Source organism: Apium graveolens, chromosome 4 (genome assembly GCF_009905375.1).
Source record: "Apium graveolens cultivar Ventura chromosome 4, ASM990537v1, whole genome shotgun sequence".
Lineage (NCBI taxonomy): Eukaryota > Viridiplantae > Streptophyta > Magnoliopsida > Apiales > Apiaceae > Apium > Apium graveolens.
This window is the reverse complement of record NC_133650.1, coordinates 306,954,132-306,980,569: the sequence shown is the minus strand read 5'-3', so window position 1 is coordinate 306,980,569 and position 26,438 is coordinate 306,954,132. Positions and strand designations below refer to the sequence as shown.

The following is a 26,438-nucleotide window of genomic DNA, read 5'->3' as shown; positions in this document are numbered from 1 at the left end:
TTATGTCTAATCTATAATATTAAATATAGTCATGAGTGATCTCTCGTTAGATTTGTATTTACTAGTACTTTAATATAATGAAGTTTTTATATTTAATACTAATATGAATTTAAAGATATTAACAATCAAAAGTGTGCATTGACAAACGTGTCTAAGACAAATAGAAAACGTTTTTAGGGACGGAGGGAGTAACAAAGAAGGAGTAGCCATCAAGTTACAGTAAAGTGAGTAGCGCATCCAAGGTGGTCCTTTAACAACCATACCGACTGATGTTGATGGCTCATGAACACAATAATACACCTACTATTAAGGTCATCCCATTATACATTTTTTTAGTAATTATTTTTACCACAAATACTCGTCGATAAATTATTGCGGGCTTATAAATTAATAAGTACACTTAATAGATTTCCCAAACACGCCCTTAAACAGACCAGACTTGTGCAAAATCAGTTTTAGCACTTAATCATGTTATCACCAAGAAAAGGACGTGTTGTTTTGTTGTGAACTTGTGATAGATGACTTCTCGTGCTCCGTATGGCCGTCGAATGAAATTCATTTCTCAAATCCGTCACTAAAATCAATTCTCTATTTTTAAAATATATTATTTATTTTTGAAATTTCAAGATATGCTTAGTTATGAAAAACCTCTTTCTTTTAATCACTATGCCGACGTCTATTCGGAAAAAAAATTATAATAATATCATTTCAACTTTTTCTTCAAAAATATGATCAAAATACCTCATATTTTAGATTCAAATACCTAAAATATTAAAGGTGCCCCGAAATACCTATTATATACCCTTTATATACATGCATATTCATGTATCAAAAAAACTTACAAAAATGACGGACGTTAAAAATGCGTATTTTATTCTTAGTTTTAAATAAATGCGCATTCCAGCATCAGCATATACACTCCAGTACAAATTTGAATAAAAAAAGTTATCATGTCTACTTAATTTTGTGAAAAAAAACTACATTTGAATTCCGTTAATCGTGTAATAATTGTCAAAATAATTTTTAATCTATACTATATTATAATAGACAAAATATTAAAAATTTAGTAGTCGGTCAGTCGGTACTCGCTGAAATTACTTAATTAACCTTACTTAATTATTCTAATTTAAATTATTGGGTCGATCAATTCTATATCTAATTGATATTGAAGTCAACTTACTTTATTATTTTACCAATTTCAATTCTATTTTATATCAAACTCTATATCACTATAATTTATATTAAATTCAACTTCTTCTACCAATTTAAATTTTAATTCATATCAAGTCCTATATCATTCTAATTTGTTAATTCGGGCTATGATTAAATTTAAACAAACTAAATATGAATCTTAAAATTTAGTTGATATATAATATAATTCGGGTTAAGATAAAATAATAATATTATCAATCCTCCTAAAAGAATTATACTAATGAATTTTGATAAACAAAATAATATATTTTATTTATCCAGGATAAAAAAATACATTATACAATTGATTCAGACTAACACAAAACTAAAATAAAAATACAATTCGACCGACAAAAAAACATTTCTCCCCTTACTAATGTCGATCACTTTAAATAAGTTTAAATGTTCTAAAAAGTTATGAACATATACGTTTATTTATATAATTATCATGAAATCATATCATTTAAAGTTTTAAATAAACAAAATTAAAAATTAAATTTAAGTATTTTTTTAAAAATATGTAATATTAAAAAAATATGTACAGTCCCACCGGTTTTAAGGTAGTATATGTAATATTAATGGTTGTCGATTTTTTAATGCACATGGTGAGCAGTCAATTTAACAAAATACCTTAAAAACTCTAGCCTCCAGGATTAGCACGACGGCTTGACCTTAATTATATGTTACGTATCCCATAGGAATCTCCGAACAAGATTCTTTACAGCATATTCCAAATTAATTAGCTTATCTCAGGTGTTTGAAATTTGAATAATTGAGTTACTTAATCATTCCCAGTCCCACAAGTAACTATTAGTATCATCAGCCTTTTGACATTAATGTTACTCTGTTTTTCTATAGTTTGATTGCTTAAAAATAAATAAATTAAAGTTGGTAAAGTTGCATAAACATGACCAAGCATGGAAAGATAATTAACACGTTAACATCTGCTTTTGATACATTCAAATTCCAACTAAATTTTTTATGAGAAATAAACGATCATGAATAAGAATTTCGAATTCGTTTTTGGTTTGTGCGAGGTATTGCAGTTTGTTACTCGGGACATTTTCGATATAATAGAGTTTGTACTAGGTATTACAACATAGTTTGTTACCAGAGACGTTTTCGATAGAATAGAGTTTGTACGAGGTATTACAGCACAGTTTGTTACTCGCTAGTCACGAGCAATATCAACTGGATTTTGCATGCCTTTGATTATTTTAAGTTTCTCCTTTGTTCTTGATTTCTGTTCATAATTCCTGTCATCTTTAGTTATCAGAGGCCTCCTTCCTTGTCTGTAATCAAAAATCCACACTGTCATTTGGTAAACTTTGGGTCTCAACTAGTATTTTCTTCAAGTGAGATCAAATTCCTGTACAGAATTAAATTATAACTAAGGATTCTCCTATGGATCAGTGGCACTGAAACATAGAATGTTCTTCATATGTTTCCGTAAAACTATCAGAATCATTTCCAAACTTGTATACTTTGTGTGTTCTCTGACTTGTGTCTATGACCTTCAATTAAGAAACTGGCAGGTCAAATTATATTCTGTTCAAATTAGAAAGCCTTTACAGAGCCATAAGTAGAAATTACAATGCAGTTATTTAAGAACCTCGAACATTTATTCAAACTCATGGATGTCGTATAATTTAGGCATACAGAGCGCTTCAGAGTTCAGAAGATAGTTCATCATTTGAATGCATTTCTGGCACTATATTTAACTCCACACATAGTTTTGGAACTAATACTGATTATTGCTCAGTATTATCTGGGCCTAAGCGGACTAATTACTCAAAGGCGAACATACCACCAAGCGAATTTTAGTACTACAATGAAGCACTAGGACCCAAAGATGTAAACAATACTGCTACTAATATTTGGTATGAGTGATTTTCTTGATTTAGGTCAGCTGTTGCAAACATAAGATACCAACTGACTGAATTTTACCTTTTCCTCGTTGAATTTTGTCAGAAGCGTGCCTCGGCTTTCATCTGGTTTGTGATGTATAAGGTTTTTAGAAGTTAACGTATTGGAATCATTATTCTCCTTTACGATGTTCACGAAGAAGATTTTCAAAGTTACATGCCATATTAATTCATTAAATTAAACATTGTGTATTATGCTTATCCAAAGTAGCAGCATTGTCTCACTGATTAAGACTGTAACTAATTTTTGCATTTGGTTTTGGCATGTTGTGGAGAGGGTGAGGTTAAGGATGTGGACATGTTCATTGAAAACTGCAGTACTTTAAGTATGGATGGAAATATATACATTGGTACTTGCATATACTTACCAATAAAAAAAATTGTGATGCAGTTATTCAAGAACTAGGCACATTTATTCAAACTCGTAGATTACAAGAACAGTTTAGGCAATTCAGAGAACTTCAGACTGTAGTTCATTTTGCTGCATTTCTCGATCCATTTGGATAATAGAGGGCATTTCTCTTTGTCTATCAATGTAGTGCCAGATACCTCCTCCAAGACATTTATCAGATAGGCCATCCACCCAAATACTAGATCGAGGTACCCCATTTTCTCACTGCCAAAGAATTTCTTTCCCTCAAGTTGTTCTTCGACATTTTTCAAATATTCTGGGGTCAGAACTCTCGCTTCCTCTTTACCGTATCCAAGAGATGTCTTTGTTACTGATGGAAAAAGCTACATGTTTTCAAGAATACTGTTAGTCAAGGTTTAATGGAAGAAATACCTTATCAGCCTTTCAAATTTGAATTCTTTTGTTTACTGATTTATCTTTTACTTGGTGAATTGTTATCTTCTGCAGAACCTGTTCTGTGTTTTCTGATGTTTTCTGATGGTTAAGTACTTTTTATTCAAAAGAAACTACAATGCAGTTATTTAAGAATCTTGCACATTGATTCAAACTCGTGGATGTACTAGTACAGTTTAGGCAATGTAGAGGTCTCAGACTTTAGTTTATTTTGATGCAATTCTGGCACTGTATCAAGTCCACACATAGTTTTTGTACTTGGCGATGAGCTTTTCTCGATCTGGCCAGCTTTCCTTGAATACTGGAATTTCGTAAAAGATCTCCATCCATTCGGATAATCGAGGGTATTTCTCTTTGTTTATCAATGTTGTGCCATCTACTTCCTCCAAGACATTTATCAGATAGGCCATCCACCCAAATACTAGATCAAGGTACCCAATTTTCTCACCGCCAAAGAATTTCTTTCCCTCAAGTTGTTCTTCGACAAGCTTCAAATTTTCTGGGGTCAGAACTCTCGCTTCCTCTTTCTCTTTACCATGTCCAAGAAAAGCGTTTCTTATCAATGGCAAAAGCTACATATTTTCAAGAAACAAGTTGGTCACGGTTTAATACAAGAATTATGTTAACAGCCCTTCAAAATTAAATTCATGTCTTCTGATTGAATAGTTATTTTCTATAGAACCAGTTTGGTGTTTACTTAACACAATAATTTATCGTGATCATAGTGTATGTAAGATCCTTGCCCTACGACCAATGTTCTATAAAGAACATAAGATACCAACTCTAGGACCAAAGATGTAACCAAATCCAATCAAGACTTAGTATGTGATGTTATTGATTTCAGGTAAGCAGTAAGTTGTAAACATTAGATACCAACTGATTGTACCTTTTCATCATTGAATTTTGCCCAAAAACGCGCCTCAGCTTTCTCAAATGGATCTTTAGGGAGCAGGGGATAAGCTTCATTCCATGTTTCATCAATGTACTCCAGAATCACCAGTGACTCGCAAACAGGTTTGCCATTGTGCAAAAGCACGGGACTTTTCTTGAAAACTGGATTATACTGGAGGAGTAAAGGGCTCTTGTTGAAAAGATCTTCGAGAATTGTATGAAACTCTACGCCTTTAAGCTTCAGTGCACATACTACTCTGAAACCATATGGACTTGACCATGTCCTCAAAAGCTTCACTTCATCTGCCATACTGTTTTGATTTCTAAACTGATACCATGTGGTTCTCCTTTATAATAGAAGGCTTTGGAAATTAAGGAATTGTAAAAGAAAACTTTGCATCATATGAAGACATCATTGAATTTTATCCAATCAGATCACAAAATTAAAAAAGTTAAAAAGGCATGTGCATCACATTTCTATTTGAAAACTGCAGTCCTCTAAGTATGGACGGCGACATATACATTGGTGTCACTCTATTGGTACATGATATTTGACAAAGAATTATGTCTGCTACTAAATATCTAAAGTTCTGGCAAGTGCTTCAGTAAATATTGATAACCAAAAATCTCTGACATACATAATTTAGGATGATTACTGATGGCTTCCAAATATTCAAGATCTGTAGGCTTCACATGATAAAATTTACAGTCAATTTTGTTGGCTGACATTGATGGTTGAGGAAAATATTTTTCATTCAAAATTATAGAAATTACAATGCATGTTATTCAAGAACCTTGAACTTTTATTCAAACTCATGGATGTGCAAGTTCAGTTAAGGCAGACACAGAAGACTTCATAATATAGTTCATTTGGATGCATCTCTGTCACTATATTAACTCTCACTTATAGTTCTGGAACTTGATGATGAGCTTGTCTCGATCTGGCCAGCTTTCCCTGAATAATGGAATTTCATAGAAAATTTCCATCCATCTAGATAGTCGAGGGTATTCCTCTTTGTTTATCAAAGGTGTGCCACCTACTTCCTCCAAGACGTTTATCAGATAGGCCATCCACCCGAATGCTAGATCAAGGTACCCAATTTTTTCACCGCCAAAGAATTTCTTTCCCTCCAGTTGTTCTTCAACATGTTTCAGGTTTTCTGTGGCCAGAACTCTCGCTTCCTCTTTCTCCTTACCGTGTCCAAGAGAAGCCTTCCTTATCAATGGAAAAAGCTACATTTTTACCAGAAAAACGTCAGTTAAGATTTTATGCAAGAATTAAGTCAACAGCCTTTCTGATTTATTATTTACATGGTGAAGAGCTATCTTCTGCAGAACCTGTCCTATGTTTACCTAACTAAGATATGTTAACTTGATCATAGTGTATATAGTTTTCTTTCCGTACAATCAATGTTCTAGAAATAAATGTCCGGTTCCTTCTGAAAATTTTGCAAGGAACTGTTTTTCAATGACAAATTGGACAAAAATGACTTGTAACAATGAAACTGACATGAAGTCTTGAGGAAGCTGTTAGAAGTGTTAAGATTGAAGATTTTCTTTGGGAGCATATACTTCTACAGCCAAGCTTGTACCTCTTGATTAACGTTTTCAGACGCTGCAGATTATTATCATTTTAGACAACCAGATGTCTAGTGTGCTAGACCATGATGGAGCAATTGGACCAAAGACCGTAAACAGTGCTAATTAAGATTTAGTATGAGTGATCTTTATTCTCTCGCTAAATATGAGTTACATTCTTGATTTCAGATTAGCAGTAGCAAACATAAAGCACCAAATAATTTTACCTTATCATCATTGAATTTTGCCCAGAAGCGCGCCTCAGCTTTCTTAAACGGATCTTTAGGGAGAAGGGGATAAGTTTCATTCCATGTTTCATCAATGTACTCCAGAATCACTAATGATTCGCAGACAGGTTTGCCCTTGTGCAAAAGCACAGGAATTTTCTTGTGAACAGGATTATACTGGAGGAGCAAAGGGCTTTTGTTGGCAAGATCTTCAAAAATGGTTTCGAATTCTATGCCTTTAAGCTTCAGTGCCCATACTACTCTCAAACCATATGGACTTGACCATGTCCTGAAAAGCTTAACTTCATCTGCCATATTGTTTTGATTTCTAAATTTATTACCTGTAGTTCTTTATATACACTACATTTCCTTGTACCTTGTGATCTAGAAGGCTTTTAGAAGGTAAGGAATTCAATTACTTATCATCCTCCTAACTCCTATGGTCTACATCAACAGCAATGTGTCATTGATTACGCATGTAAAATTCGTATTGCATTTGGTTTTGGCAATATAATTTGTCATTATACAACTTTTGACAAAGAATCGTGTCTGCAGTTATTTTCAACTATACTAGCAAGTGATTTAGTCAAAAAAGACTGAACAAAATTCTGGAAACTCTCTACTTGCATAATTTTATCATTAAATTTACATTTTATATTAAACTCATTGCAAGTCATTGTCAGATTTTAGTGATTCACTTCAATTCTGTATAGCCGCCTTGTGTACTTTTAAATGCACAGGCTATAATTACCTGACCAGTTCTCCACTGGGTAACTGGACTCGATTTGTTCAAGTAAATAAACCGGACACCAGGTTGTTAGAAGTTGTCCAACATCGTTTGTGGGAGGAGCAGATTACTAGAATATAATAACTCCATTAATATGAGGTCTTTTGGGAGCTGACCAAAAATAAATCCGTGCGGGCTCGGCCCAGACCTGCTCAGCAAGCCCAACGCAGGTAACCAGGACATTAAGACTGGTCAGAGGGGCTTCATACAACTTGAAGTTTATGTACTGATGTGCAAGGTGCGATTGCTCAGAGTCGACCTGAATTCAGTTTCAACGAGGTCCAGTCCTTACGGATAATACACGATGAATTGTTCAAAAATCGCAACTTCACAAGACTTCATATAAATAAAACCAAAGTTCTCATCACAGCCAATCTCATCTTTCTCTAAATGGTTGCCTTGGCACAAAACTAAATGTGATCAACCAACAATTACATTGCAAGGCTGACAATGTCATGTAAATTTGATCAGTTTATTTTCTGCGGATTTTAACATCAAGTGTCAACTGAAACATAGCTGTCTGTCGAGATACAAAAGACATTGAAACATAGAAAATTACCTATAAGGCTATTACGCAGACTATCCTCATTCATCAACTAGCCAGCTCAATCATTTTCTTTAGAATTATATTTTGCGCAAGTACTGTCCATATCAAACTTCATTAGTGCTCAATTCTAATTTCCTTAGTCTGGAGGTGACATTCCTCGCAAGCTGTTTTTAAGACAGACAGAAATGCTGACAGATTTTCCTTGAATATGTTCCCCATAGTCTTGGATGTTTATCCCAGCTAATTCAACGCGTACCTGGCAACAATAAGCAAACTGGAGTTCGTGTTTTTCAGCTCCCAACATGGCCAAAAACTCATCCTGGTGGACAGCCTTTGCTTTCTTGCTTTTTTCCAGAAACAAAATCCCATCACTTACTCTAGCATCAAACACCCGCAATGGATTAATTGGTGTGGCCGTAAACCCTCTTTTGGAATTTCCTTCTGGATTTGTTTTTGAGAATTTGAAGTTTGGATACTTTGCTTTCCGTCTTAAAGTATCAGATATATCAGCTTTCAAATAATGAGTTGAGGGGACGGACACTGTTTCATTGTTTGCAGGACAATAACTAGGTATGATCAATTCCAATTGAATTCTTTCTTGGAGAGAGATCATCTTGGACTTTTCACCATGCATAAGAATTACATGCTTGGGAGAAAGAAATTTGACAAGGTCCATGATTCCTTTGGCATCCGTGTGAGGGCTAAAAGATAACTGATGAATCTTGCACCGTACATCAACTTGAGTATCCCTATCCACGACAACTTTTTTCTGTTTACCTGACATCAGCCGGTTCCCTACAGTTCATGCAACACAATAACCTGGCAACGCAATAAGGTTCTCTTCATAAGTAGCTTAGTGCTTAAAAACCTCAAGTGAAAAGCCAGCACTGATCATTCCAGGTGTAGCAAAGAGAACACAGGCTCCAGGAGCATTAATCATGGAGCGTTCAAGGCTGCAGACATGTTTGAAATCAAATGCATTCCGAGTAGTATATGCATCTTTCACCTTTTGGCTAGTCCAGTTGATGAGAAGTTTGTAATACATATTAGCTTGTGAAGTCAACCCTGCAGAAAAGTATATAGGGACCTTTAAACTCATTCTCTCCCAGTAATCATCCAACAGTAAACAAAGTTCCTGAGCTCTACCAAGACCAAATGTAGGGATGAGCACTATCCCTCCATTGGAAACACATTTATGAACAGCATTAAGAAATTCTCTTTCCTTGGCATATTTTGAATCTCGTATAGTTGTAGACTTGTAGCATACGTCGACTCTGATATAAGAAGGTCCAAATTCAGCCAATCAATTTGTGCAGCTCCAAGATGTCTATCAGGTGTCATATTATAGTCACCTGTGTAAACTATCGAAGCATCTCCCACTTTAGCGTAAGACATTGCAGCTCCAAGCACATGTCCTGCATAATATGCACGTATCTGAAGGTCTTTATCAACCTGCACAGTCTGCTCCAAATCCACAGCAGTAACTTTATTCATACCTTTTGCTAGAATAATATAAGATGTTGGAAATGGTCATTCTCTAACATTGAGATTTTAGAGTAACCGGTTCCTTGACATGATTCAGAGTTTAGGCTGGCAGAGGACTCAGGTTCAATCCCTGAGAATTGTTCTTCTCCCTTTTGTGCCCCCCATAACTTTCCGGTTATCCTCCAACATCAAAGGAGCAAGAGCTTTTGTTGGATACGTCAGATAAATTGATCCCTTGTATCCACAGACTTCAGTAAAGTATGGCAGAGCTCCAATATGGTCAAGGTGAAAGTGTGTGATAATAATGCAGGAAAGGGAATGATCGAAATCTCCAGTACTCGAGATACTAGAGAAATCAGGGTATCGTTGGTGATAATGATGACCCATATGCATTCCGCAGTCAAACATGATTTTCTTGCCATTCATATTCACCACCACACAGCTCTTCCCCACTTCTTGGCCTGCCCCCAGTACTAAACACTCGATCGCCATGGCTAATTATTCAAAACTAAAAGTATCTTATTCTTAATTTTTGGAGTTCTAGGGTCATCTTCCTTGTGAAGCTCATGGACTTCATAGAGTCTCTTATGATGGTTTTCATATAAAACAGAATACATACACGCCTAAATGATTCATGGACTCCGAAATAATACACGATGAATTGTTCAAAAATCATAATGACTTTTTTATATAAATGAAACTAAAGTTCTCAACAAACCCAATCTCATATTTCTGAAGTTGCCTTCGCACAAAACTAAATGTGATCAACCAACAATTACACTGCATGACTGACAATGTCATGCAAATTTGATCAGTTTATTTTCTGCGGATTTTAACATCAAGTGTCCACTGGACCTTCCCTGCTGGCAAAGGAATGGACTTCGGTAATAGGAGTGGCACCTCGAACTCCCCCAAAGATGACAAAGGAGTTGGAAGATGCAGGTTTTCGGGGGCAATGCGGACACATAGCTGTCTTGCTACCTGTCAATATACAAGACATTAAAACATAAAACATTACCTATAAAACTATTACACAGACTATCCTCATACACAACTAACCAGCTGAATCACAGTCATCTTCCAAATGAAATTTACCGCATATCTATACTCAACTATTTGCAAATCTTAAATAGCACGTTGTTCTCCAAATTATTTAATTAAAAAAAATGGCTGCTTAATTGACATGAGAAGAAGCACTAAAAGAACTAAAGATGCTATCCTGTCCATCCTCCGGTGGATTGAAGTTGGTCATAGATCAGATTTTTCTAAATATTGATTTGAAAATATTTAGGGATTAAACATGGGGCAGTGATTTTTTTTTATCAATCTCCAAGGCATTTGATACTCTTTAAGTATTGCCGGATTGTCCTACATCAAACACTAATATTGTCTTCACCTAACTGATATAAATAGAGATTCGCCTTAAAGTTCTATTACTCTATTTTAAAAGGTACCAAGTGGAGAAGCATCGTGGCGCAAGTCCAAGGAAATCATATGAAGCAGATACATCATTCACTATTATGATTGAAGTTGGGAGGAACAACCTCAATCATCAGTCATATATAGCCATGCTCATCTGTGTTCAACTTTCAGTATCCATGTCGATCAATCTATCCAGTACGCAAACGTTTTTGAAACTCCATAACTGTATCACACTTTCTATAAATTACTCCTGATTTAGGCACTTTATCCTTGTCGTGGGATGAAACTTTAATTACCAAATCATTGTTCCACATTCCAAAACTCGGAAAAAGTAATGACTAATGTGTTTATACTAAAAGACACATTGCCCACATTCCTGCAACTTGTACATTTAAAACATTTGCATCCAAAAATCATAAAGAAGTAGAGTATGACATAACTCGAAGAGTAGTTTGTAGTATAAACTGAAATATACAACGGCCGGGAGATCGACAAAACAATAAAATTGAACTCCATCACCTACTTGGCTATTTCAATAAAAGATTATTTTCTCATATGAACAAGAAACAATGATAAATTACAGCTGGTGACTAGTGTCACACTGACTTGCTAACCCATCATGCCTAATATGATTAAGGGTATAAATTCCTGTTAACTATGTATAAGAAAACTTTATAAATTGGTCTAAAGTTGAGAAGGGAGAAGTAGATGAATAAAATTAAAACTCAGCAGAAAAAACTTAAATACTAAAGGTTTAAAATCAGGGGATCAAAGAACAAACATAGCCTGAGCAACAAATTTGCCACAGGTATAAAAACAAATGGTAAAAAAACACAAGACATACCTCCGCAATGATTTCTTCTTTCGACACAGGTTCTCGTATTTCATTGTCAATCTTAATAAACCTTCTCAACACCTTAACAAAAGTTACAACAAATGTTATAATATCAGAAATATGATGCTGAAATCGTCATAAGCTAAATAAGGTAGGACTTCTAAACACAGCAACTAAGCATTAGCAAGGCAGTCAACCATCCATACATACATTACTCCATACACTGTAAGGTCTACTTTTTAAGTGTAATTTAATATAAGCAGCAGTATGGAGAAAACTCTGATTAATTCAGTTCACATAAAGAGCACATATATTTACAAATTTACAACCCTCCCAGATAGCAAGGAAAACGGTAATCGTGTTCAATTGCATAACTTAATAACTTGTAAATAAATAAGAACAAAGTGTTTTCCCAGATAATATGCCAAATAAAGATCAGTATTTAAGACTTCAAAAATAAACGCTAACCAGCTTAGCATCATCCAGACGTTTTGCTGCTGTCAGGTATTCTTTATTTATATCGTCCTCGGTCTTCTGAACAACTTTAACCTCTTCAACTTCCTCAGTTTGGTAGAGCTATTAAAAACAAATGCAAATATATATTTAATAATGTATCAAAAATCCAATTACATCCGGTAAACGTTTGTAGAAGAACTGGAAAGTTCATAACAGGAACAGAAATAAGTCGGGAAAGATTTTATTAGCTGCTAAACCTCACAACATGCATATACAAGCAGAAAAACTAAGATGAAAGAACCAGTATTTTGGTAAGCAATTAGTGCATCTTAACTTCCATCAAAGCCTTAATACTACATTATACAATTATAGATGAAATGCAACCAACGAGCATTTCACAGTCTCGTACAACGCGCGCACACACACACAAAGAGACGAAGTCACACTCTAAAATGTTCCTTCATAATCCTTGGTACCATTTCCTCTTATCTGTATGTGCTTGAGAAAGAGTCTGAGGCATGAGATGGGCATTAATACCGGATCAGCCGTCATCAATATCTACTTTCATTTATGGGATTTCAGAGTTCATCTTGGTGACTTCATTTTCTGATACTTCCAATGGATATCTACAAGATGACATTAGCTGTGTGTTTGATGTAGAACTCTATTTTATAAAGAACCGTGTGAGCAAGACAATCGTAAGTCTGTCAAATGTTAATATACCAGATGACGAAGAATTTTTCACATGGAAACTTGATAATTTTTCCAAGAGGCACAGCAAAGTCTATTACTCACATCCCTTCCTAGCCGGAGAAAGAAAATGGTAAGCTATATATTGGCCATTACATGAAGTTTATTATTAGTTACCAAGTACATCCAACGCAAATTGCACTTCTATTGGAGCACAAGCATGCAACATGACAATTTGCAGAGCAAGTATCACACTTGTATCTCTAATCTGTTAAAAGTAGTTGACGCCTAATAAGCATAGTTTAGCTATTCGCATTGCCTCTTCAGTATATAGAATCCTTCTACAAGTTTTTTTTATGTGTCTTTTGTATCTGTTGAGTATTTTGTATGGTTACAAAATGATTTTGTGCTTCAGAAGGTGTCAGATGATAGCCAGGCGTCTTTGATAAAGATTTGTTGTGTCAGTTTGCTATGTAGCCGAGCTATTTAGTCCACATGATTTGGTAGTGATCTATTGTTATTACAATATTTTGTTCTTAGGAAGCTGATAATTTACCCAAGATGGGTAAACAAGTGGTTGGCTTTGGGCCTCGTACTGGACGGGACAAATAGCTCCAACAGCAGCAGCAGTGGTGGCTTCCTAAATTTCAGAAGTCTTAACAGAAATGGTGACCACAAATTGTACGCAAAAGACACGCTTGTTGTCAGAGACCAGTTAAATCACAGGGACATAGTCAAAGAAGGTAAGAAATTTACATTCAAGTATATATAAAGGAGTCTAAGATTTACGGCCAGAATACATAAGATATCTTAACATTCTTTTGACAGGAAGCGACTATTTCAGTGAAGTAACTACTAGCAGGATCAGAAGAAAATTTCTGGAACTGAGTAAATTACATGACCAGTCCAAAGGTTTCTTAGCAAATGACGTTTTAATTGTTCAAGTACGCGTCAATGCTATTTCTTATGAGCACAACTGTCAGGAAGTGTAGAGAGGACATAGACTATGAGACTATCAACATATTTTTAACGAGTACTGGTTTTATAAATCATTGTATTTATTTTTTCAGATATATTTAAACATCCTAATTGCAGAGCTAGGGGTGGCTTCACAGTAAGATGCTCTAACAGAAAGAGCGACCACAATTTGTACACAGAATATAACCTCAGTCTCAGTTAGATACTAAGATCACATCAACAGAGCCAAAGAAGTTTTTTCTGAGACTCACAATTAATCTTGAACAGATTGTGATATGTCCTGCAAATGAAAATATAATAGAATTCATAGTTCAAACCAAATAAGAACTAAAACTCAGTCTAAACATTAACTTACTGTTGAGGAATAAAAATACAAGGGTAGTTTGGTCTTTGTCTTGAGTAGGCATTGGGCTATTTATAAAGACCCGCTTAGTTTCATTTCTATATAGAATTCATCAACAATGTAGCACTTTAATGAATACAGTTATACAATTGTGACATATTTATCCTCTTTTCATTTTCTTCCTTGTTCATCTATAAACAACATGTGTTTGTTATCATGGTATCAGAGCTTTCGTTTCTGGAGGCCTTTGATTTCTTTCCTTACAACAGATTACGCAAAGAACCTGAATGAACACACCAGCTTTCCATTTTCTTCTTCTAAAACCTAGATTTTCTTTGTTCAGTCTCTCAAACTCAGATTGTGTAAATCTTCATCTTCAAAATCGGACCACCCTGATTGCACCTCGGTGGGAGGTTTGCGGTTCATTATATGGTTTTTTTTGACGGGGGAGCTGTGTTGTTAGCTATTGTACTTTACCTGTTTGATACAATGCCTAAACTACGCTTAATTGGTAAGCTTATTTCATTCTCTGTTATTTTCATGCATTGTCGGTGAGAATTAAGAGGATAATTTTGTTGTTTATTGGGTTTTTAAAGAAGCATGAGATTGAATGGAATCTTGATTACAACAATGTGGAGCATGTCATTCTACGTTTTAGTAATCGTTGTCGTTTTATGGATGTGAGGTTTTTGCCGAGTATGATTTTTCTGTTGAATCTGCATTCTCAAACAGCTATGCGTCCGAGGACCTAGATTATAATAGGAGAGTAAACTGCCAGCTCTGGAGGAAATTTGAGAATGGTGGACTTGATTTATCATTCAAGGAGGGATTATTTACAGAGGCAACTTCTAAATCCTTAATGGAAAATACTGGGGAAATGAATGTTCAGATAACAGGGTATGTGAAAATAAATTTGCAGGTTTTCTTGAGTTAATTGAAAGCTGAGAGTTCACTTCTGAAATGTGCAGAATGAACAAATACTCGAGCTAATTCTACAGCTTAGCTTGCATCATCAAGTTGCTGAAAGTAAATAGCTCTTGCATAATCAAGTTGCTATAACTGTGCCTCGAATCTCTATTTAAATTCCGGCACCATATTCTGTTGAGGCAGGCCAGAGCCCTTGAAAAACCTCTTAAAAGCAGTTGTAAATGGTTGACAATTTTATCACCATATTCTGTTGAGGCAGGCCAGAGCCCTTGAAAAACCTCTTGAAAGCAGTTGTAAATGGCTGGCAAGGAAGAATAGAGATCGAGAGAGAAATGATTTGGAGTCCTCAAATGGCCAAAAGAGCCGGGACATGTGAAAATGTGAAACAAGTCCTCAAATGGCAAAGCAAATCCAGGAGACCTCTAATGGCTAAAAAGAGCCAGGCTCCTCTAATGGAAAGCAAAGCCAGGACGTGTAAAAGTTAAGACGATCCTTTAATGGCAAGCAAAGTTAGGATACCTCTAACGGCAATCAAAGCCAGGATCCCTTAATAGAAAGCAAAGCCAGGATGTGTCGTCTTAGTCATCACTTGAGAAAAAAAAATGTCGTAGTCTTGATTCCACCCTTGTTCAGGCCTTGTACAATTCCAAAGTACACATTTTGGTCCTAGGAACGCTGAAGATGGGGGGTAGATAATTGGAAGAAAGCAAGCTATCTGAGGTAATGCATCCTCTCCGTGGAAACTTGTGCATATCAAACAAATGGTAGTCAAACTGAGTTGGGACATTCATGTTTTTAACCCGCATTTTGGTAGCTCCTATGCAAAGCCATGCTGCTGCGACATTTGAGACGCACAGTAATCTACCAATTTATATCTCCAAGCTAATAGCTTCACTTTGTTCTCGCTAATTAGCTTGAGGGGGAGTGTTGAGGAATAAAAATACAAGGGTAGTTTGGTCTTTGTCTTGAGTAGGCATTGGGCTATTTATAAAGACCCGCTTAGTTTCATTTCTATATAGAATTCATCAACAATGTAGCACTTTAATGAATACAGTTATACAATTGTGACATATTTATCTTCTTTTCATTTTCTTCCTTGTTCATCTATAAACAACATGTGTTTGTTATCACTTACAATTACCAACCATTCAAAAGCAAAAAAATCAATATCTATAGAACAATTTTATTTGCTAGTGCACAACAATAAATACATTTACTTTACAAAGCACTAATAAGCTAAGATTCTTGACAAAACAATATTTGCTTAATAAATTGACATGTACAATCGTTTAAATCATATAGACAGCAGGCATGTAGTCTCTCATCTCATGGCACCTACGGATTTTCCAAGTCACAAAATCAAATCTCAAACAAGTTCATTTAAGTCAATTCAATTCATCTAAATCGCATAAAACAAACAGAATCAAAGAGAACGACAAATGTCAATTAAGCATTAATCATCATACAACCCATATAAAACCAGAAAAAAAAACCTTGCGTTGCTCGCTAATGAGATAAGCAAACTTATCAATATTGGGCACAGCCAACAACTTAGGCATGAGATGGTTCCGGAAATGCCCCGGAGCTACTTTCACAATCTCTCCCGCTTTCCCTAGCTTATCAATACTCTGAAACAACAAAAACACTTCAATTACACACACACACTAACACACATTCAATTAAATCATTTAATCAAACAGTTGACAAGCACTCGAAAACTCGAAAAACTCACAGTAGTGAGAATAACTTCCAGTTTTCGATACCGAACGCCTTGAGCAGAAAACAAAATAGGGTGATGTAACACGCTTTCGGAGCCCTTACGGAGCGCATTTCTACAGTAATGCATAAAAGCCATCCCTATTTCACACCCAAATAAAAGATAAACAAATAAATTATCGAGGAACACTTTTAAGTGTGTACAGCATAAAAAGATGAATTGAGGATTAAAGTGAATTGAATTAGAGAGTTACCGGAGAGGATCGACGGTGACAAATTGAATTAGGGTTCAGTTGGGGGAAGACACCGAGGGTTCTAGAGTAAGGTTTTAACTTAAAATGCTTTACTCTTTTTACTTTTTTTTGTTTACTTTCATTTTATTTTCTTGGGAATATTTTTTATCACCCTCGTTACCCTGATAAGTGATAGGTCGCTGCACCCCTGGTCGGAACCGGGCATGGCCATGGGTCGGGTTGGTCGGTTTGGATATGATTTTATAACCCAATTCCATAGAATCAGTTTGGAATTATTTAACTTAATTAATAAATTATAAGTTTGTTATCCAACTCTACCCGTTATATATTGGTTTGGGTCGGGCTGGATCGATTTGTATCGATTTGGATGGGTAGAATAATGCTATAAAAAAAACTTCATTATTATATATCATCGCTCATTTTAAAAGTTTTAATAAAAATAAAATGTATAATTTATCATTATAGTACTAATATTTATATTTGATTAATATTATAATTTTAGTATTGTATATCATATCGTAAATCATATGCACGCCCAGAAAAATAACCATATATCTCTAAACGAAAATGAATATGCAACCATAAATTAAACAAATAAAATTTTATCATGTTAAATAGGAATCTTTACAAGATATTGGAGATGAGAAAAAAAAAAGATAATAGACAACCCATTTAAGATATTGTAATAGTTAAATGAAACCATATGAGAATAGGTGTAAATGCATGTCAAAATTAAAAAATTATATAAAAATTGTGAGTGATATATTAATGAATCGGGAAATTTTAATTTTAATTTGTAGAGTAAGCGTGTTTATGATTTTTTTTTAATTTTTATTAACGAAAGTTGCATTTGTATTTACATATTTATCTGGTTGATTTGGTTTCTTTTTTTATGAAGATCAAACAATAGCGGTAAATTATATTTAAAATTATTATTTAGATTTACCTTAAGTTATTTTTGTAAATATATTAATTTAATATATACTAAAATTATGTAAAGAAAAGAGACATGGAAAAAATATGATCCCACTCTGTCTTACTACAAGCTAGGTTAGTCTCTTCTATTTAGGTTGTAGTACCCATGTTAGACACTGGACAAAAGAACACGACATTTATTTCATGTTGGATTCTTTGACCGAAACATGGCTATATTGATTAATTTATTGAATAAATATTAGTCACAAACTCACATTTAATATTTAAAATAAATGTGTAAGAAAAATAAAAAAAGGGATAATGAGAATAAATCGGGATATGCCAAATTCGTAATTTTTTTTATAAAATTGAACTTTATTTAAGTTTTGTGGATACTTTATTCTTAGATTACTAACTCGATATACTTATTTATTATTAGAATATATCATGTACTCATTCATACTCCTGTCCAAAAAATAGGATATTTTTTAGATTTTTAAAGTCAGACACACTATATGTATGGTGTCCGGCGCTTTGTATTCCGGTCAGAGTAACCTAGACTACAAATATTAGTTATTAAAATAATGCTTCATTCGTGCTTTCATGTCACTGCTGTTACTTACTGTTCTCCAGTTCTCAATTTTTAGTTGCCAGGTGCTCTATAATTTCTTCTTTACACATTCAACCAGAACCATCTTTATCCTCCTATTCCAGTTAATTACTACATGTCCAAAGAAGCACAAATATCTGCCAAGAACATGTTTCATTTTTTAAGCATTCAATTAATAGGCAATAAATGTAAATTGCACAAACTGCACCGCAGCATTTTTAATTACTGAAACTTGAAATCTCATTCTCATCTTTGTTAACGGAGTTGGAATCCTGTAATCCAAATGGAAACGGGCACTAGGTATGATTCAATATTTCTATACTTGACAAGATTCCCTTCTTTATTTTTGGTAATAGAATTCAAGATGAATGTACCAAGGCAATATAGCATGTAATATAAGGATTGCGGAGTAAATTAGATCAGAAACTCATGAAGTACCAACACGGTACTTTAGAAACAGTACGATAATAAAATGTTTCCTCATTAACCAGCAAAAACGCTGTAATAATAGCACTTTCAGTTTCAGTTGGTAACTCAACGGTTCTTTCCGCTGCCACCTTTCCTACCCCGATCATGTTTAGTGTTTGCTCCGGCATCATCATAGTCCGACACTTCATGACTTAGTAGCTTCCTTGAGTTCACCCTCAAACTCCCGTCCTTCACAAAGAAACAAAGCAATTAGCATATTCAGTCTTTCGAATTTTTAAAAATTGTATGAAGTGTTTTGACTAATTTGCATAGAACTATACAAGAGTGCTATGTTTTTATGACGAGTAAAATGCCCCTAAGTACGTAATTAGGTGGCTTACCTGAGTATATAGTGTATTTTTAATGGTACAGTTGTACTTTTTTAAATTAATTCTGTAATTACGACAATAGTCCATGCATTTACATTAAAAAATTCTTCGTACTCATGTAAATTACGTGAGTACGTACTTAGGAGTATCAAACTCTTTTATGATTTAAGATTTTATCCTATGTTCATAAGTTTCTTAAAATCCTATGTTCATAATGTATAATCTTTTGTTGGCTTTCTACTTTAGCTTTCACTTCCGAGATCTCCAAATAAAGTACAATGTACTGCATGCATCTTCATCTACCTGGTGAACGGGGTAGATAGATCTTGTACCATTACTGAAACCATTGACAGTGCCTGAAAAAGTGAAGAACAAAAAATAACATTACTTGTAAAGTTCTTGGTTGGTTTTAGTACTTAAAAAGGACGTAAAAGTGAGAAGATCAAGAGGATTCTCAGAACTTGCTAATTACCTGGAGACAAGTAAACAAAGAGTAGAAGAAACACAAGAAGAGAAGTCTTGATTCGAGAAACCATGGCGTGTTTGTTTCTGCAATACACAAGGGTTGAACTTAAGGTTTTGTGATGGGTACAAAATGGAGGAATGAAGCGGCTTTTATCTTAGACAGGAAGCAGAGAGAAAGTGGTGTAATTTAAAGAGAGCTGCATGTAGTGATGGTGCATTTTACCCAATAGGTAAACAACAATGATGATGAAATGCAATACCTTTAAGCCACATTTTGCAAGTCAACTGCACCCATATTTTATGTTCCATCAAAAAACAGGATCAACACCTACTAGCATCATCAGAAATCTTGCATGGCTCAAACAGATCTTCCACTTTCAGCTTGACATCTGCCATCTCTTAATTTTATCTGCATTCTAATAAACCCTGTGTTAAATTTTCACCTCCACAGTGCTCCAATGCTTGTGCATAAGACTGAAATTTCTGCGTTGTATCGTCATAACATAGGAGAAGTTCTGATCTCCGCAGTCTTACCCTTATTTCTATATAAAACGGTTAGATATTCATGGTCCGTGCTCGTATTAGTTGACTACAGTGCAACAGATCCTATTTTATTTTGGTTTTGTCATTTTTGCAAGATGAGTGAGAGCAGACAAAAATGGACAGTGGCCTAACAATGACATCAGTGTTAATGAAACTATAGAGTGTTGAATTTTGGTAATAGCCATTAATTAGTAGGAGCACTACCAAAAGGGTAGACAATGCAGCAGAGTCTTATATATAAACTAGCCCCTTTACAGAAAATTGTTCTAATCATTCATTAACACACAAGATTAACATAATCAGCTGCTGTTGGTAGACAACAAATGTCCCCAAATGATGATGCCCCTAGGGGTTCAATTAAGAAACATAATTAATTAACCTACTAAACCTCTTTTGGAAATCAAAGAAAGATATAAACAGCCAGCTTATATTAGTGAAAGACTAAAAGTGAGAAAATAATCAGAATTAAAGAACACAAGGAAACTGCAGCAGTAGCCTCTGATATTATGTCAAAAATGGCAAAAAGCTATATCTAATTCAAACATGCGTAAATTGTACATTTTCCGGTTTGCTCATCATTGCGCTTGAAAATTCAATTGTATTAAACGAACATGAGTTCAAAATACAGATGACGAAATTCCATCAAGGAATGATAATGATAACTAAGTGCTGCGAAAAGCAGTTGTCATGTTAGTAGGCAACTGCTGAATATGGCACTCCCTATTCAACCCATATACCTAACAACTGTATTCTGAAAATTTGCAATGCATACCAAAATAAATATAGTCATGTTCCATTACCAACAATTTTAGCTTAAAAACTCTAAAGATCAGTCATGACACTCCAGCTGATACCGCGTTAATAGTGGTATATGTCACCTCGTAATCCAGGAAATCACTACAGCCATTGAATTGTGCATTATGAATGATTTTCAAGAATTTGTAACGCGTATCTTTATAAATGTTTTGAAAAAAATTATCTTTAGATTAGACCTGTACAACTGGTTGGGATCCAGTAGATAAACAACCCTATCTCAAGTTTAATCTAAGTTTAATCGAGGGGTTCTTATGGGTACCCTGTGTTTTGGTCTATACTAACAGCATGTAATGTATACTACAAAATGCTATTTTTCCCAGCTTGTCCAGAATGAAGAAGTTGAGTCATACCATTAACATATGATATACACGATAATTTTAACAAGTTTTGCCGGTCAAGTTGGTTGTTTTATGGGTTAAATATTAAAGCGGTCCCTTAAACCTAACATTGTGCTCCCAAGATATTTTGAGAAAGACGAGAAGAGAACCGATGGGAAGAGAAGAGAAAAGAAGAGAAATAATAAAAGAAAATCAATTACTCATGTGCTCCTGAGTTGGAAAGAAAATCAATCACTCGTATGCTCCTGAGCAAGGACGGAAAGAAAGAAAATCTCATATCTTTACTATAATACCCTTGAAAAAATAAATACTTGTTTTTATTTAATTAACCTTAGCCCTATCACTCGTTCTAGAGGCCAGATCATATCTGATTGCACCATAACCAACTAGCTTCTAGCCTGCTACACTTCCATTACTTGTACTGTAACATACAAAAAATAATCATGACTTTTGTAAAATTTTAATTTTGTTTGTAGGTAAAGCCATCAGGTTGGTTTGACTCTGGCAGTCTCATTTAAGCTTATTAGTGGAATCAGTTCTGCTTTGGAGAACCTCCCAACACATCGATCAGAAGCAACAGGATTCGAAAGTTCTGGATCTGCAGTTCCCGAGCAAAGAATAGGCTTATTGTTTGCAGGAAATATTGTCATTTTGATGGGGATAGCAAGAGGAGACATTAGAAGGATAACCATGATGCCAACTAATATGTAGGATAAAGATTTGCTTAGATATAATACATGTTTCAGTATCGTAGTTGTAAGAAGATACACAGCAAGTGTGATACTCGCAGCTTGAGCAAAAAGAAAGTAAATGTGCTCAGACGAGTCCACTTCTGAAGCAGGAGTACATGCACGAATCAAGTACATAATTGCCAGACATGTAATGGGAATACCCAGAGCCATAAACAGCAACAGATCTGCAGCTGAGTCATTAAGAAGCATATTGTACACCTCTGTGAATACTGCAGCACTAATCCCTAAGATATACATTGTTCTGAGATAACTAATGGGCACATAGCCATATCATTACATAAAAGATATCAGCATAAAATCTCTCTACAGAACGGGTATTACAAGGTTGACAGGGATAGAATCATTTCTGGATAAATTCATCAGGGTCAAAATGTAAAATTTCTCTACTAAAACAGAAAGGACAGAACAGTCCACTAACAGTAAGCCAAAGAACACCATAACCGCAGAAAGATGCAAAAACACCAACCAACAAAACAGCCCACGGCAGAAACTTGTTACAGGCTATGCCTGGAAGAATCCCCACATTTTCACCAATATCATTAGCAACTCCAAGCATTGTAAGTTGTTGTTGACTGTAATAAGGTTTTGTGTAAACATAAATTGTATTGATTGATTTTGAGAATTACAGAGATGTGCTTTTTATATACTACCTTCTACATATCTATAAATGTAATCAAGATAACTATTAGAGTGAGTAAAAGATGAGTCAGTAAAGGAAGGGATAAGATGTTATCCTTCTGCTGTAACTGCCAGACCAAGTCTCCTGTTATCGTTAAGATATCAGGTTTAGTTGTTACGCCCCCTCAAGATGGAGGCTCCATTGGTGACTCCAAGCTTGGACCTGATTGCTAAAAAACCTTGTCGAGGAAGTGGTTTTGTAAGTATGTCAGCCCACTGATCTTTGGTGTGCACATAACTAACTCGAAGAGTTTTGTTGCTGACTCGTTCACGGACAAAGTGATAATCTAGTGAGATGTGCTTCATGCGAGAATGAAATACAGGATTTGAACATAAGTATGTGGCACCTGTGTTGTCGCAAAAAATTGTTGGAGTTGAAGGCCTGATGTCTAGTTCTTATAGTAGATTCTGAACCCAGAACATTTCAGCAGCAGCATTAGCGACGGCTTTGTACTCAGCTTCAGTTGATGAGCGAGAAACTGATTTTTGTTTGATGGATTTCCAGGAGATGGGATTAGAGCCGAGATATACCACAAAGCCTGTTGTAGACCGACCAGTGTCAAGTTCCCCGCCCCAATCTGAGTCACTGAATGCACTGAGATTTAGACCTGAATTTTTCTTTAGAAATAAGCCATGATGAACTGTGCCTTTGAGATAACGAAGCACACGCTTGAGTGAACTCCAATGAAACTCAGAGGGTGAATGCATATACTGAGATAATCTGTTTATAGCAAAAAAAATGTCCGGACGAGTTACAGAGAGATATTGTAATGCACCCACCAGTTGACGATACGGAGTTGGATCCACAAAGGCTGAGTCATCAACACGAGTGAGTCGCGTGGAAGAACTCATAGGAGTAGCTGTTTCTTTGGCACCATCCATACGATATTGAGATAATAAATCCAGGATGTGTCTTGCTTGAGATAAGAATAAACCAGAAGGAGTTGAAATTATTTCAATACCCAGAAAATTATTTAAATGGCCAAGATCTTTAAGAGAAAATCTTTGGTCAAGTTGTTATATGAATTTATCTAAGAACAAAGAATTATTTCCTGTAAGTACAATGTCATCCACATAAACCAGAAAATAGCAGATAATCCCACCATTATTGTAGATAAACAAAGATGCATCTGCAAGAGAGTTCTTAAAACCAGACTCTAAAAAAATTTTTTTAAGAGCAATGTACCATTCCCGTGGTGCTTGTCGGAGACCATAAATAGCTTTACGCAAACGACAAATAAAATTTGGAATTGAAGGATGCAAAAATCCAAGGGGTTGCATCATATACACTTCATCATCCAGATTCCCGTTCAAGAATGCATTATTAATGTCTAATTGTCGAAGAGGCCAACCACATGACAAGGCAATAGAAAGGATTATTCTGATAGTAGCAGGCTTGGTGACGGGGCTGAAAGTCTCTGAATCTTCTATTCCTGGACGCTGTTGAAACCCCTTGGCAACTAGTCGAGCTTTGTATTTGTTAACAGACCCATCGGGATTACGTTTAATGCGAAAAATCCACTTACAAGAGATCACATTCTGATTTGTATATGGCACTAAATCCCAGGTGCCATTGTGAATTAATGCATCAAACTCGGATGACATGGCAAGCCGCCATTTAGGGTCCTTGAGTGCTTGCGTAACACTGGTGGGTTCAAGAGGCTGAGGAATATGATGAATCGTAGTATGATTAACAAATGGGTCATTAAAGTACCTGGAGTTAGGCTTACGTGGACGTGTCGTCCTTGGAGCATGAGCTTGCACTTGTGGTGGTGCCTCTTGCTGAAGTGATGAAGTATGATCAACGTGAGTACTTGCAGAATGATTATGTTGCGGTGACGAAGTAGCGGAGCCAGAATTTGAAGATGTAGGAATACTGGAGCTGTTAGGTGGAGAATTTTCTGAAGTAGCGTCCGCTGTTTGTAGTGGCGACTGATGTTCTGGCATGGAAGGTTGTTGTATTAATCTTGCATCAGGTTGCACAGAAGGAACCCTTAAAACATCTCCAGGTTGAAAAATGCTCTCTAATGTGGTCAAGGAAGGCAAACTAGAATCTGTTCCGCGCAAAAATGATGTGTTGTGGAACGGAAATATGTGTTCAACAAACCTAACATGTCTTGAAATATATAGACGATTTGTGCTAACATCTAGACATTTATAGGCAGATTTATTTGGACAATACCCAAGAAAAACACAAGGTGCTGAATTTAGTTGTAGTTTAGATGCTGTATATGGACGCAACCACGGATAACAGAGACATCCAAATACTCGAAGTCTTGAGTAGTTTGGTTTGTTGCCAAAGAGTAATTCATATGGACTTTGAAATTGTTTAGACTTCTTTGGCATACGATTAATAAGATAGGCAGCTGCAAGAAATGCATGAGACCAATATTTTAACGGGACTGAAGCATGATGCAACGATGTACGACCTGTACGTACAATATGACAGTGACGACTTTCAGCTTGGCCATTATGCTCAGGAGTGTGTGGTGGTGTAGTGAAGTGAGAAATACCGAGTGAAGTTAGAGTTGGTAAGAGTGCAATATATTCTCCACCATTATCAGAGTATAGTGATTTAATGGGTAGTCCAAAGAACTTTTCAACAATCAGTTTGAACTGAATGAATATTGTCTTAGCATCTGACTTTTTTTTCATAGGATATAACCATATATACTTTGTGTAGTGATCCATAAATAATATATAATATTGAAATTGATCGACTGATGCAATTGCAGGTCCCCAAACATCTGTATATATCAATTCTAATGGTTTCGAACTAGTCATTGAGGAGACACCAAAAGGCAGTTTTTGACTTTTATTGCAATAACATGAATTACAAGAAATTTCAGAAACATGAATTGAACTAGCTAGATCATTTGAATATAAAATGGACCTAAGAATTGGAGAAACTGGATGGCCAAGACGGCTGTGCCACGACTCAAGAGTGGAAAGCTGAGTGTTATTCAGTTGAGGTGTAGCTGACGAAATAGCATAATACACATCATTTTTGTTCTCCCCGCGCAACAGAATTTGCCCCGTTTTGAGATCCTTGACCTGAAATTGAAGAGGAAAAAATTCCACAGAGACTTGATTAGTTGAGCAAAGTTTTGCAACAGAAATTAAGTTCTGATTTAAGGAAGGTACACACAACACATTATTTAAGGTGAAAGTTTTAGCACATGATGAAAGGCTAGATGTGCCAGTGTGTGTGATTTTTAATCCTGAACCGTTACCAATAAGAATTTCGTCTGGACCGCCATAGTCAGAGTATGACGTGAATGAGTTCGGATCATTAGTGACATGGTGCGATGCGCCTCCTAAATCGATCCTCATCACTCACATCTCTAGCTACCACATATATCTTCTTGGCAGCCTAAAAAGACATATTATGACAGGCGCAACCAGCACTCAAAACAACGCTGAAACAGCTATTAAAGTGACACAACTATTGTCTACATTAATGCTCC

At 35.4% G+C, this 26,438-nt stretch overlaps 4 protein-coding genes and 1 pseudogene across 4 annotated transcripts; all 5 read right to left on the bottom strand.

Annotated features, from left to right (window-relative positions):
* Nucleotides 1-4,045: 4,045 nt before the first annotated feature.
* On the bottom strand, nt 4,046-5,187 carry LOC141721562 (glutathione transferase GST 23-like). Its single transcript, XM_074524513.1, has 2 exons — nt 4,808-5,187; nt 4,046-4,493 (listed from the first exon to the last, which is right to left on the bottom strand). Exons 1-2 carry the CDS (start codon nt 5,120-5,122, stop codon nt 4,155-4,157), a joined length of 654 nt encoding a protein of 217 aa, XP_074380614.1. The 5' UTR covers nt 5,123-5,187; the 3' UTR covers nt 4,046-4,154.
* A 360-nt stretch (nt 5,188-5,547) lies between these two features.
* On the bottom strand, nt 5,548-6,977 carry LOC141721563 (glutathione transferase GST 23-like). The gene is made up of 2 exons (XM_074524514.1): nt 6,618-6,977; nt 5,548-6,045 (listed from the first exon to the last, which is right to left on the bottom strand). Exons 1-2 carry the CDS (start codon nt 6,930-6,932, stop codon nt 5,713-5,715), a joined length of 648 nt encoding a protein of 215 aa, XP_074380615.1. The 5' UTR covers nt 6,933-6,977; the 3' UTR covers nt 5,548-5,712.
* Nucleotides 6,978-7,344: 367 nt separating this feature from the next.
* On the bottom strand, nt 7,345-9,948 carry LOC141721561 (cleavage and polyadenylation specificity factor subunit 3-II-like; annotated as a pseudogene).
* A 149-nt stretch (nt 9,949-10,097) lies between these two features.
* LOC141721560 (uncharacterized) lies at nt 10,098-17,202 on the bottom strand. Its single transcript, XM_074524512.1, has 6 exons — nt 17,058-17,202; nt 16,820-16,944; nt 16,581-16,715; nt 12,162-12,269; nt 11,703-11,774; nt 10,098-10,417 (listed from the first exon to the last, which is right to left on the bottom strand). The coding sequence occupies exons 2-6, from the start codon at nt 16,940-16,942 to the stop codon at nt 10,253-10,255; spliced, it is 603 nt and encodes a 200-aa protein (XP_074380613.1). The 5' UTR covers nt 16,943-16,944; nt 17,058-17,202; the 3' UTR covers nt 10,098-10,252.
* Nucleotides 17,203-18,855: 1,653 nt separating this feature from the next.
* LOC141717302 (uncharacterized) lies at nt 18,856-19,988 on the bottom strand. The gene is made up of 3 exons (XM_074519385.1): nt 19,852-19,988; nt 19,683-19,735; nt 18,856-19,239 (listed from the first exon to the last, which is right to left on the bottom strand). The coding sequence occupies exons 1-3, from the start codon at nt 19,913-19,915 to the stop codon at nt 19,117-19,119; spliced, it is 240 nt and encodes a 79-aa protein (XP_074375486.1). The 5' UTR covers nt 19,916-19,988; the 3' UTR covers nt 18,856-19,116.
* Nucleotides 19,989-26,438: the final 6,450 nt, after the last annotated feature.

Excerpts from the sequence above, each read along its gene's own strand:
- LOC141717302 (XM_074519385.1), bottom strand. The coding sequence starts at position 19,915 with ATGGTTTCTCGAATCAAGACTTCTCTTCTTGTGTTTCTTCTACTCTTT. Across the intron at positions 19,736-19,851 it reads CTTTGTTTACTTGTCTCCAG|GCACTGTCAATGGTTTCAGT; the intron begins GTAATTAGCAAG and ends TCACTTTTTCAG. Across the intron at positions 19,240-19,682 it reads CTATCTACCCCGTTCACCAG|GACGGGAGTTTGAGGGTGAA; the intron begins GTAGATGAAGAT and ends TTCTTTGTGAAG.
- LOC141721563 (XM_074524514.1), bottom strand. The coding sequence starts at position 6,932 with ATGGCAGATGAAGTTAAGCTTTTCAGGACATGGTCAAGTCCATATGGT. Across the intron at positions 6,046-6,617 it reads CAAAATTCAATGATGATAAG|CTTTTTCCATTGATAAGGAA; the intron begins GTAAAATTATTT and ends GTAAAAATGTAG.
- LOC141721562 (XM_074524513.1), bottom strand. The coding sequence starts at position 5,122 with ATGGCAGATGAAGTGAAGCTTTTGAGGACATGGTCAAGTCCATATGGT. Across the intron at positions 4,494-4,807 it reads CAAAATTCAATGATGAAAAG|CTTTTGCCATTGATAAGAAA; the intron begins GTACAATCAGTT and ends GAAAATATGTAG.
- LOC141721560 (XM_074524512.1), bottom strand. The coding sequence starts at position 16,942 with ATGGCTTTTATGCATTACTGTAGAAATGCGCTCCGTAAGGGCTCCGAA. Across the intron at positions 16,716-16,819 it reads TGGAAGTTATTCTCACTACT|AGTATTGATAAGCTAGGGAA; the intron begins GTGAGTTTTTCG and ends TTGTTGTTTCAG. Across the intron at positions 11,775-12,161 it reads GTCTGGATGATGCTAAGCTG|GTGTTGAGAAGGTTTATTAA; the intron begins GTTAGCGTTTAT and ends ACTTTTGTTAAG.